Raw genomic sequence first — 13,221 nt, 5'->3', positions numbered from 1 at the left:
GACAACATTTGGGTATTTAATGGCAACATTTGGGCATGTGATGATAACATTTGGGTATTTAATGGCAACATTTGGGTATTTAATGGCAACATTTGGGCATGTGATGACAACATTTGGGTATTTAATGGCAACATTTGGGCATGTGATGATAACATTTGGGTATTTAATGGCAACATTTGGGTATGTGATGATAACATTTGGGTATTTAATGGCAACATTTGGGTATTTAATGTCAACAGTTAGGTATTTAATGGCAACATTTTGGTATATAATGACAACATTTGGGTATTTGATGGCAACATTTGGGTATTTAATGTCAACATTTGGGCATGTGATGACAACATTTGGGTATTCAATGGCAATATATGACGACGTGATGTCAATGTTTGGGTATATTGTGACAACATTTGGGTATGTGAGCTCAACATTTTTGGTACCGGCATATAATGGCAACATGTGAGGTCAAAATTTGGGTATATAATTTACAAACTACAATTTCAACCCTTCCAGGTGATACCTCTTTCTCAGCGTAGCGGTGTTTTAGAGTGGTGTGAGGGAACGATGCCATTGGGTGAATATTTGATAGGATCACGCAATGACGGTGCTCACCAACGATACTATCCACAAGATTTGCTACCAACAAACTGTCGAATTAAAATGAATGTAAGTTAAACTTTGATTTACTTTTGCAGAGTGTAAATTTAAGAAAAAAAATATTTTTGTAAATTTTAGCATTTTTAATATTGATGCAATTATTCAAATGATAAATAATCCTGGTGTAATTCAGAATTAGATTCAGTGTGCTATTCCAACAAGATATGCAAATTGTAATTTTCACTACTTAGTATTATTTCTAATCTGCTAATTTAACCCACCCAAATTCAGTGTTGCATTTTGTTATAATTGTCACTAAATTTTATCATCATTTTGGACTATAAGGGTATTCAGATATTGCTTTTATTTTTTGATAAAATAGTTTAAAATTTTTAAATATTGAAGGGTTAAAGTTAAAAATGTGTTCTCTTTTAACCTTTTCACCACCAGTTTCCTCTTTTCATTACAAATTCACAAAGTAGTCCTGCCAAAAAATAGTCTGCACTTTCCTTCAGAAGATTGGAGCAAAAATAGGCAAATTTTTGGAGTAAAAACTGAAAATTAACTCAAATTCTGACTGTTGGCTCCAAAATTATGGTTCATTTTCAGAAAATATAAGAAAAAAGTGATGAAAAATTTGGGCAAGAAAATCTGGTGGTGAAAAGGTTTAAGGTGTAAATGGTTTCAGTTAGTTATCGTCTTTCTAAAACTTAGCAATATTTATAGGACAAATACCAATTACCGGTACATGCAAAATATTATACTTGCCAAGTTTAACAAACTGTTTCTTCGTCATTAGAATGCCCATAAAAGTGGACATAATAATGATAAATACGAGGCCTACATGGAAGTATGTAACAATTTTCATCCAGTGTTTCGTCATTTCTTCCTTGAGAAGTTTCAAGACCCTGCCATATGGTTTGAAAGGCGTCTTGCATACACTAGAAGCGTGGCTACTTCATCTATTGGTAAGTGCTTTGATGTAATACCATATACTATGACATTTGTGCTGATATGACATAACCACAAAGATGTACAATATAACAGGTGTAGCGATCAACACGTAGCATATATGTCAATGCAACTACGTACTGTACTGTAAAATACTTTATTTTCGCTATTTTCGCTGAAGGAATGATCAGTGAAAATAAAATCCAGCGAATATATACCTTTTTCCTATATTTTACATTCAACTTGTCAGAAATCAGTGAAAATAAATTCCATACAAAACACCCAAAACGTCTTTTCAGCGAAAATTGATTCCAGCTAAAATAAAGTATTTTACAGTATCTGCATACTTCCCAGTATTCTGATTATAATATTCTGTTTTATTATAAAAAAAAAGATTTTGTTGCTCGTTTTGGGGAAAATTGAAAAATAATGTGGACATGTTTTTTTTGTGTTTTTTTTCGTATTGAGATTATTTAATACCAGAACAATAATTTCAACTTTAACACAAGTTCAAGTTCAACATTTAAAGCGGGGGAGTCATCATCACCTGCGCATGCGTCAGATGGCCATAGCGTGTCATTTTTTACAAACAAGAGTCTACCCATGAGCCTTTGCGTTTTTAGCTTGTGTTGTTATCGTCGCTTGGGACTAAAATTCTCACGCGTGCACAGGTGACGACCCTCCCGCTTTAACATTTAGTAAATAATGCTTTCGATGTATATGCATTGAAAGTTTTTTTTGATCAACAAAACATTTTCTGAAACAGTAAACAAACATTTCTACTGTAGGTGGCATGCTTACCGGTACGCAAATTGCAAAAAAACAAAATTATAAGACGCACCTTTTTTTATTTTGGCCTAATTCGTCTTTCCTCTTTCAGATGATGTAAAGTTAGTTATAAAATCATGTTTAGTAAATCTTTTAGAGATGGTCGAAAGCACAGATAATTTTTTTTAATTTTCTCCTGTTCCTACGTCAACGATAAAAACAACATGGGGACATGAAGGTGTACTGTGTGTTTAAATCTTATAGAGAAACAGACACTTTAAAGGGAAACCGATACTATAAATAGAGGCAAGATATGCCCATCGCAATTAGTATGCTAATCCGAACCAAACTGCTCACATCGTGGTGGGAGATCCGGGAAATGTGCCATTTATGATGTTTTGAGATCAAGATGTGATTCCAAATACATTTTTACGGGGGCATGAATATGTACGCTAGTGATTACACTCATATGGTTGGGCTTTTAATGTATACATGTAGTTGTTTTCGGTCGAAACATGCCGCAGTAAGTAAAAATAATGAGTTTAAAATGGCGGCTAATATATGCAAAATGCCTGTCAATCACAGTTTGAGTAAGCGTGCATAATAAGCATTCATTTACTTAGTGGACAGAGGCGGAGTTAATTACCCAAACAAAAGAAATCAATTGTGGAATTAATCATACATTTTCATATCAGAGGTTTATTTCCATACAACTTAAAAATATTATAATGATTATTAAATATTTTATGTTGTATTTCTTGTTGTTCACAGTCGGTTATGTTGTAGGACTTGGTGATCGGCATGTACAGAATATATTGATAGACTGTAATACTGCGGAACTGGTTCATATTGACTTAGGTAAGAAATCACTAAGTTGAACATTCAAGGTAAAAACATTAGAAACTCTTCTCTGCTTCTCTTGCTGGTGGGGGGAGGGTATCGCCATATTCACTGTCATGGCTGATTGTGGGGGTATTTGCATTTTAAACTCGTATTTTTTTGCAAAATTAGAGCAGCTTTGATTGTATGCAAATTATGATATGATTTATAATTATAATTATAAATCTATTCAGAGAAGCAGTGTGCTCTCTAACATGACTTATTTTGTAGACATTCTGAGTTGAAATGATTTCTCCCAAAATCAAGATGAGTCAGCTTGTTGACAGATGAGAAATTATGTGACTCTATCAGTTGTAGTCCTGGATTCCTTTGTTTTTACTCTATTTCATCCATAAAATGTGAATTTCATTTTACCGAATTACAAATTCTATAACTAAAAGTAACATGTCTTATAAGATCAAAATCAATGAATGATTTTGTGCCACGTCATTGATTTGCCAGTGAATAAGCACAATTAATTACGTTACAGCAAATATTTTTATCATCATATCAGCTTAAGAAGGCACACTGTTAAAAAACTTCAAGTTATGTAATTGTGATTTGAGATGAAATGATTCTCAATTCTCAATTGATGACAAAAATAATTTATTTTGTAAAAAAATGTTTAATGTTCATCTTGCTGCCATGCTTGCATGTTTCAACGGCATATATTTCACAATCTAGTAAAATAAGCCAATGACGGCTTTCGTGTCTGTTTAAACAATTGAATTTTTCCATGCATTTTTTGTGTTCTTTGATGTCATTGGTTAAAATGAAACAGTGATGATTGTCAGGCGATGAAAATCTCCCAAGAATAGACTCTATGCACATTGCTGTACCTTATAACCATATTTTAATTGCATTTTTAATCATCAGGTGTTGCCTTTGAGCAGGGCAGGATATTGCCAACACCAGAGACTGTTCCTTTCCGTTTAACAAGAGATATTGTGGATGGTATGGGAGTGGCTCAAGTGGAGGGTGTTTTCAGAAGGTAAGGATATTGATGGAAAGTGTCTGTGTTGGCCAATTTTTGTAAAATAATTTAAAATTTATTTTTGAAGGATAATTCAGTGAAATTAAAGCGGGCAAGTCTTCACCTACGCATGCGTCAGATAGCCATAACTTGTCACTGTTTACAAACAAGCGTCTACCCATGAGCCTTTGCGTTTTTAGCGTGTGTTGTTATCATCGCTTGGAAATTAATTCCCGCGCAGGTGACGACCCTCCCGCTTTAAAATCCAGCGAATATTCCTTTCTTTTTATATTTTACATTCAACTCATCAAAACAAACATCGGTAAAAACAAACACCGTACAAAATACCTGCACAGCTAGGCAACTTACACATGAGAACTGAATGAACAGAAATGTATTATTATTATTAAAAAAAAATTTGTTTTGACATATTCATTCAGTTTGTTGAACAATTTACCTTATAAGGCAAAAAAAAATTATGTTAACAGTTGAAAATAATAGGTTACTACGAGGATACTGCAATGTATGCACAAAGGCAGTACAGCGGGAGTATCAACCGGCGCGCAATGGAGGTTCATGCAACTGTGTACTGTCTGTGTGCATACTTTGCAGTATCTTCGTAATAGCCTTATTATTATACAGCTTTTCCTCCCAGGAATGCATCATATGAATGCTGAAATCCAAAACGTTTAGAACAGATTTACAAACTTCTTTGTGTGAGGTTCGGTCAAACCCTAGTGGCAGCAATGTTTGTTTTTTATTATTAGAGGACGTTTACACGCATACATGTACTTGTTCCATATTTGGAATTCGCATTTTCTTATATGGTAGGATGAAAAATACCCCGTAAAATTCCGCAACATTATAGCACGCTGTAACTTATGTCATTACGGTACAGATGTATAAGAACATGTATACCCAGATTTGTGCACATCACAGTTAGTGAGATACACTCTAACTTAATTTGTTTCTGATTAAAAGTCTGTGTCAGACCTATAGAGTATGCTTTCCACTGTGGAAGTCTGTGTGGCTCATTGACTCATAAACCCGTCCCTTCAAATGTTTTAAACTTAAAATAATTTACCATTCACCTAGATGCTGTGAGAAGACGATGAAAGTAATGCACAATAACCAGGAATCTATGTTAACTATCTTGGAGGTAGGTATTCTTCATCCAAAAGTTGTCTGTTTCAGTGTACCATGGTGGGGGGGGGGGGGGTGGGGGGGGGTGTTAGACCTTCTTAATTTATGTATTTGAGTTATTTTCAGCCTAGATAAGTAATACTGATACAAGTGAAAATACTCCTCTTCATTTCCTGCATTGCAACAACTCATTAAATTTACACCACTGTCAACTTGATATTTTGTTTTCAATGACAGATAAATACATTTATATAAAATTGAATATTATTTTTATTTTAAATGTTTTTTGTGCCAGGCAACAGTTCTGGACATTGAGTGTCACTGTTGTCACTTCTGACAAAATTGTGCAAAATTGCAAGTGCTAGTGCTGACACATAGTGCATTTTGCCACAAGTCATATTCATGTTTGGGACTACATGACAGGGCTGTGTGGCCATCTCTCTATTTAATGGCAATTTGAATGCACTATCCTGGCCTCAATCAGACTTGATCGAACACAAGCTGCGAACCATAACCAAGGTTCCCCCAAAGTTGCATTCGTCAGTGAATGAATCTCGGCCAATGGAATTGGCCTTCCCATTGAGTCTGTGGCACACTCACCCAGGGTAGGGGTCGACCCTTTTGATGTAAAGCCTAAAGTAGGACTTGGGTCTACCGATCATGAGACTGATGCGACAACTACTATGCTACCAATGACAGTGAATATTGTTTCACATACATGGTCAATAGACGAGGTTTGAGTTACAAGCTGCATCAGTCAGTTTTCATGTGAGAATAGGGCGGCTGATTTCTAACACGCGCAATTTACGGCTGGTTTCTCTCGTTCCCGGCATTCTGATGAGCTTTCAAACATTTACGCACCCCCCTACGATGCTCGCCATATCACTGATTGTCCATCCTCTTAGATCATCTATTGCATTATTACATTTTCAGTCTTGTTGATATGATACTTGGTATCTATAGTACCGCGTGTGGATTACGGTTAGGTTAGCTCACTTTGTGAGAACGTTTTGTGGATGTAAGAAGTGAGAGAAGTCATATTCACTATGACAACACCAAAACCATACATTTAAGCTTTTATCAGCAAATTGTGCAATAATACCAATGGGTTTGGTTCACCATGAAATGAAGACAACTGCTGCTGAGACAATTTTAATTTTGACAACACAACTAATTTCACAGAGGGATGTAATATTCCCCCTAATCTGGCACATGGTGAACAAAAAGTGTCCTTTGGATAAATTTTGGATGGCGTGACATGGTCGCAATGTCAAACAAAAAAATCTTGACATTTTTTCAGTAAATGTTCACCCTTTACTTTCCCCAATCTTATATATGTTGAGCTCCTAGGTTTATGCTCAGGGAAGTACAGTAATATGCAGATAACATGCAGATTTATGTAAATTTGCATATGTATTTGCATCTGTTCTCCTGGTATCTCAATTACTGCTAATCTGATTTCAATGAAATTTGGTATATAGATGTATCGGAACACTGCAAGACATGATGAGGTTTTGGTGGAAATCTGTTCATGGCTTTCTTCGATCAATTTGTTGAATAATGTCGTACAGTTTGGTCATAAAGTCTTTTATATATTCCTCAAAGCCTGCGACGAGTGTAGCATTTTGCATACGTGGATATAACACTTGATTTCCTTACTTGGCAAAATCTGTTAATTAAGTGATAGGCCAATTGGCCTATTTTTGGTATTCTGATAGTATGAGCACATAATAACGAAAGTATGATGAAAAATGAAAATGAAATGACGTACAATTTTTAATTTGGCTTGAACCTACTTGTCAATATTTCACATGTACGGGTGTCCTAATATTGGCATTTGTGCCATAACAAAATCCAGGTATTGCTTCCTTTAACCAGAAACTGTCCTACATGATCCTATTCGAATTTTTTTTTTTCAATTTCTATTATTGATGGAGGTCAGTATGAAATTGTTTCTAGACATTTCTTTGAATTCTGTAAAGATCACTTCGCAAGCGGATGCTAATATTTAAATTATGATATTGTACATTGTGTGTTTTTTCCTCTGTAGGTTTTTCTGTATGACCCCCTGTACGTCTGGACATTATCTCCAATAAAAGCGATGAAATTACAACAAATGAAACCAGACGCTGATGCTTCTGAATTGAATATCACAAACATAAGCGAGAGGGACATCTTTGACGGATCAGGAGACAGTGCCGAAGGAAGTACAGAAGAATCAAACAAGATGGCGGAGAGAGTGTTACTACGACTGCAACAAAAACTGAAAGGAGTCGAAGATGGTATTGTTGTCAGCGTCAGTGGACAAGTAAATAGACTTTTACAAGAAGCTAGGGATCCCAAGAATCTATGCAAATTGTTTCCTGGTTGGCAATCCTGGATTTGAATAAAAAACTATTGCTGCAAATACATTACATTGTTATTTACTCTATATGTTTTGTTTACAGCTGTTTTCACTGCCATATAAGTAATGCATTTACTGAATTATGTGCATTGGTGGCATTTGACGAGATTGTCAACTTCAAGATTTTTTATTTGAATGTAACTAAGTACTCTAAATATTGATTTTCAACTATCAAAATATCGAATGTAGCTGAAAATCTTCACCTAGTTGTACGAAAAGATAATAATTAATAATGTAAGGGATACAGGAATGATGTGGGAGAATTGCCACAATTTTACTAAACATACTGCCATTGTATACAATTCATATAGCAGCTTTTCTTTGAATTTTGACTAAAAAAAATAATTTTTGTGCATAAACTTTATTATTTCATATATGAATTTTTCGATACTAGAAAACACAGTTATGTAAGATATGGATATCAAATTTTATTCTGATTGATAATTGACTCCCGTGTGCGAAGCACAAAAGGGAATCTTTGCAGTTACCCTGTCTGTATGTCTGTATGTATATATGTATGTATGTATGTATGTATGTATGTCACTTTTTTTGTTCCACCGATATCTCAAGAACCACTAATCAAATTTTGGTGAAACTTGGTACATAGATGCTCTGGGATAATGTGCAGAGTTGATTAGGTTTTGGTAAAAATCTATGAATATTAATTACCTAATTTGCATGATAATTAGCTGATTTTTAGCTGTTCCAAGACTGTTCCACTGATATCTGAAGAACCACTCATTGGATTTTGATGAAATTTGGCACATGGATGCTCTGAACTAGTGCACAGATTTGATTAGTTTTGGGTAAAAATCTATGAATATTAATTACCTAATTTGCATGATAATTAACTGATTTTAAGCTGTTCTATGACTGTTCCACTGATTTTTGAAGAACCACTCATTGGATTTCAATGAAACTTGGCACATGGATGCTTTGAACTAATGCGCAGATTTGATTAGTTTTGGGTAAAAATCTGTTAATATTATTAATTACCTAATTTACATAATGATTAATCAATTTTCGGCTTTTCCACTGATATCTCAAGTACTAATCATAACATTTCAATAAAACTTGATACATAGGTGTCATATGACACTGCACATACCTGATAGTTTTTAGGGTAATATCAGTACATATTAATTACCTAATTTGCATAATTAATTAATTTTCAGCTTTTGGTATTTCGAGTAGTAATGATCACGTTTCAATGCAACTTAGTACATAGTTACTTGAGGACTGTGCAGAGACCTAATTAGTTTTTGGGTAAATATTTGTGCATATTAATCACCTTATTAGCATAATTAGTTAATTTTCAGCTTTTCACCTGATATCTCAAGTACTAATCATCACATTTCAATGAGACTTGTGACATAGATATTCTAGGACTATGCAGAGACCTGATTAATTTTGGGATAAATAATTGTGCCTATTAATTACCTAATTTGCATAATTACATAATTTTTTGCTGTTCTATGATGTCTAAAAACCACTCATTGGATTTCAATGAAACTTTTAAAGAGTACCCATCACATTTCAATGAACCTAAGACTATGCACCATATTAGTTTTTGGTAAATATTTATGCTTCTTAATCACCTAATTAACATAATTAATTAATTAATACTGATATCTCAAGTATTGATCATCACATTTGAATAAAACTTGGTACATAAATGCTCTAGAACAATAAACAGTCTGATTAATTTTGGGTTAAAATTTGTTCATATTAATTCTCTAATTAGCATAATAATTAATATTTTTTTGGTTCTAATCACATTTCAATGAAACTTGGTACATTGTGCAGACCTTATTAGTTTTACACTTAAATCTGTTCATATTAGTTACCTTATTTGCATAATTAGTTTTCAGCTATTCCATCAATATCTCAAGTATAAATAATTTTGAATTAATTTTTAATGTGTCTCCAAAACACTCAGCACACGGGAGTTCTTCCTAAGCTTTCTTTGATTTTAGATTTATTCCTGCAAAAATAGAAATGTTGAGCAACACGATATCGCCATCAGAAAAAGAACTTGCTGGTGTATCTGTTCTTCAAAGTATGTCAAATTACCCTGGACTACTGTGGAATACTTTATTTTAGCTGGAATTAATTTTCGCTGAAAAGACATTTTGGGTGTTTTGTATGGAATTTATTTTCACTGATTTTTGATGAGTTGAATGTGAAATATAGGGAAAAATGTATATTCACTGGATTTTATTTTCATGGAATCATCCTTTCAGCGAAAATAGCGAAAATAAATTCCAAGCGAAAATAAAGTATTCTACAGTATGTTTAGATTTGAAGCAAATGTAATCAAGTGAGAATCAATAAAAAAAACAATTAAAAGAAACTAAAGGTGTATTTTCGTTAACATGTTTTTGTCCGGAGCTCAAGTAACATGTGCAACACTTTAACCAGCTATGGTATTCCCATCAGAAGTAACAGGCCAATAGCCGTACATCACTGAAAGTTTCACGGATTTGGTTTCAGCATTTTAGGATACCATCAAAATCACCCAATTGCATAGAGAACTTTCTGTCCAAGACTTTTAAATAATTATTTTGAACACTAGACTTGAGTTGTTTTCTGTATAGTCATATATACATATTCACAGTACAACTATTGTAAGGTAATCAATACATGCTTCACTGAACTGCAAAATACACCAAATATTACTGTACTAAAATGAAGTTTTTAGTTCTTATTAGTCTCCGTTCGACGAAGTCCGAAAACGGGGACTATTAATTTGGGTTCGTTCCGTCTGTCCGTCCATCTGCACGTACGTCCGGAGCTATATCTCGAACACCCATTGACAGAATTCATTCAAAATTTACATGAAGACAATACATAATGTCTTATATATGCGCGTCAAGTTACTTTATGAGCCGACTGGCGTCCATTTTGGATGTAAAATTTGTTATTTCTGATACCAAAACATGTCCGCAGCAGTTTCTCGGAGATGACTGGGCCGATTTGGATCAAAGTTGGTATGATGATCATACATATTGGGTTGTGGGTGCATGTCATTTTTTCCGTGAATCGAACAAATATGGCCGACTGGCGGCCATCTTGTTTTTCATGGTACCCATGCTACTTTATCTTGAATGCAATGAACGTTTGGGGGGAAAGAGTTAGAAAGGGAGAATTGGCAATCCTTTGATGTTCGTCGGCTTCAATGTGAAGCAAATAATATGGGCGACATATATTTGAGACTTTTTTTTTTTGGTGTAAACAAGCAGTGTTTAATTAAATTCCACCATTGCAGGTTGCGAGAATAAACCTATTGTAGGTTATTTGAGTTTGAATTCAACTTTGGGCAAATGTTGTTTAATATGGCCATTTACACTTATTCTATAGTTGTCTATAAATTTGGTGTTAATTTCATGTTACTTGTGCGATACTTTATGTAATGCAGTTGTTTTCAGTGTTCAGTTTCCCGATGAATACAGTGAGTGAGTGAGTGAGTGAGTGTGTGTGTGTGTGTGTGTGTGTGCGTGCGTTTGGATTTAATGTAACGGTAATGTGGATGCAAAGCACATTACTGAACTTGTGCTATTTATACTCTATTTTTGGATTTGATTTGGTGCGGCCACCCTCTGGGTGAAACCGCGTGTGTTTGTGTGTGCGTTCTTGTTTAGGGGGGGGTTTAAGGCTTTATTGTTTGGGAGACGGGCTTGGGACCTAAAACGGCCCCATATATATATATATATACAACTCGTAACCCCGAGTAGGGACCCGGAACAAGGGACTACCAGCTGGGCCAACTGGACCTTGACAGGGCTATACAATTTGTATAGCCAATAAAATGAAACAAATTTAGTCTGAACTCTCCCCCTCCCAAGAATGAAGAGGATAAAGAAAACGGATATGCTGAAGAAGTGGCGACCACGCTTCGATCTTATCACCAAAACGTTTTCGCCACATAAACTCATATAAATAAGAAGGAAACAATGCCTTAGAGGTAGTCTGGACATGTTTTTTGATATGACCCTTGACGGTGTTGGTACATGCGCCGCTGTCAAGATCTACATAATGCATTGAATGGTTAACAGTTAAATGATAATACGGAGAATCAGGAGAACTGAAAGCAGAATAAGCCTTCCATTGGTCGGACATGATTGTAGTACCCGGTAAAATAAATTTGTTAATAAGAGGAAGGAGAGTATCAGCATCCCGTTGCTTCACGGGAACTAAAATACAACGACCCGTCCCCCGTTCAATGGCGCCAAAAACCCACTGCCCTTCTCGCCATCTGCCCCGGTTGTATTTATTTTTGCCGAATTTGGATTCGTCGATTTCGACAACACAACCGGGGCCTCCCAATTGCGCTGGGTTCTCTGTAAAATACTGGTGGTTGTACGTCTCATCGGCCAGAATCGCGAAACAAACCTCTCTGCAGAAATTATAATAGTCAATAGCAGTAGTAACAGAAACACCCAAGTGAGTTTTAGTGTCAGTAACCGGAAACTTAATACACCAAAAATACAGTAACTGTAGAGTGGTAGCAACAGAAAGATGGCTGTTTGAAAACCACGTTCCGCTGCGAGCAGAAACACGCTTTCCACAAGCGCGATGGTTACACCGCCACTCCAGTGGTTCCAGAGCTGGTGTGCGCTTGCAGAGAGTCATGTTTCTGCCACATGCACCACAGGAACGTGATTTCGCAATCAGTCCGTTCTGCTGACACCATTCCACAGTTCTCTGTGGGTTAGAAGTTAGTGAAAACAGAGCAGGCAGAGTAGGCTGTTTTCCGTCGATCTGACCAATCTTGTTGATGGATGCTTGAGTCATTTTAGAGTGAAACTGGTCCTTGCTGCGAAGTAGTAGTATGGGAACATGAAATAGGTTTCTAGTTCTGATGCAACGAAGGTTGCTGGTTTGTCGGTGCTTTATATATATGTACGTGTGTGACGCGGGGCCCTGCAATTCGTTGCATCTGTTTTGCAAGTGTTTGTAAAAACATCGGGCCTGGACCAATGAACATCAGTTATTCCACCTGACTTCAGAGTACATTGTTTGTGGCGTCCGAATGTGTGTTTGCTATTTGACTGGTAATTAGTAATAATAGTTGGAACTCGATACGTGCCGGACTAACCGCAACAGACGCATATCTATTTATTTATTTATTGCTCATCAGGTTTGTCAGTTCTGATGGTTAAAAGGTCACCTTTGCCACCTACACAATACTAATGTTGTGGAGCCAACATTACCAACACTGATTCCCAAGGCGTATGAAATGCTTGCCCTACTTTACGCTGCAATCGGTTGCTGCATTTTCTTCTTTGAAAAAGTACTATTCTCCTGAAACGACGATTTCGTTCTACGTGTGCTAACTCACTGTAATACACCCAAATAAATGGCACTTTGACAGTAAATAGTCAATATTGCGAAATCAATGTTGTCACTTTTGAGACGTAATGTACAACTGGTTGTGATGGTACTACTAATACTCCTGCATTGCCATCACTGTGTTCCAAAAACAATGCAATAAAATGCTTTCTCACGA

The 13,221-nt window shown here is 35.6% G+C and overlaps 1 protein-coding gene across 1 annotated transcript in view; it reads left to right on the top strand.

Moving 5' to 3' along the window:
* LOC100369761 (serine-protein kinase ATM-like) overlaps positions 1 to 10,070 on the top strand; it is an 83,497-nt gene extending 73,427 nt beyond the window's left edge. The window contains exons 54-59 of the mRNA XM_085505233.1: positions 511 to 663; positions 1,394 to 1,562; positions 3,085 to 3,171; positions 4,069 to 4,183; positions 5,261 to 5,324; positions 7,359 to 10,070. Of these exons, the coding sequence (XP_085361359.1) occupies positions 511 to 663; positions 1,394 to 1,562; positions 3,085 to 3,171; positions 4,069 to 4,183; positions 5,261 to 5,324; positions 7,359 to 7,694 (924 nt within the window). The 3' untranslated portion in view covers positions 7,695 to 10,070. The remainder of the gene's footprint in view (positions 1 to 510; positions 664 to 1,393; positions 1,563 to 3,084; positions 3,172 to 4,068; positions 4,184 to 5,260; positions 5,325 to 7,358) is intronic.
* Positions 10,071 to 13,221: the final 3,151 nt, after the last annotated feature.

Source organism: Saccoglossus kowalevskii, chromosome 11 (assembly GCF_978046115.1).
Source record: "Saccoglossus kowalevskii chromosome 11, keSacKowa6.1, whole genome shotgun sequence".
Classification (NCBI taxonomy): domain Eukaryota; kingdom Metazoa; phylum Hemichordata; class Enteropneusta; family Harrimaniidae; genus Saccoglossus; species Saccoglossus kowalevskii.
This window is presented reverse-complemented; position numbering and strand designations above follow the sequence as displayed.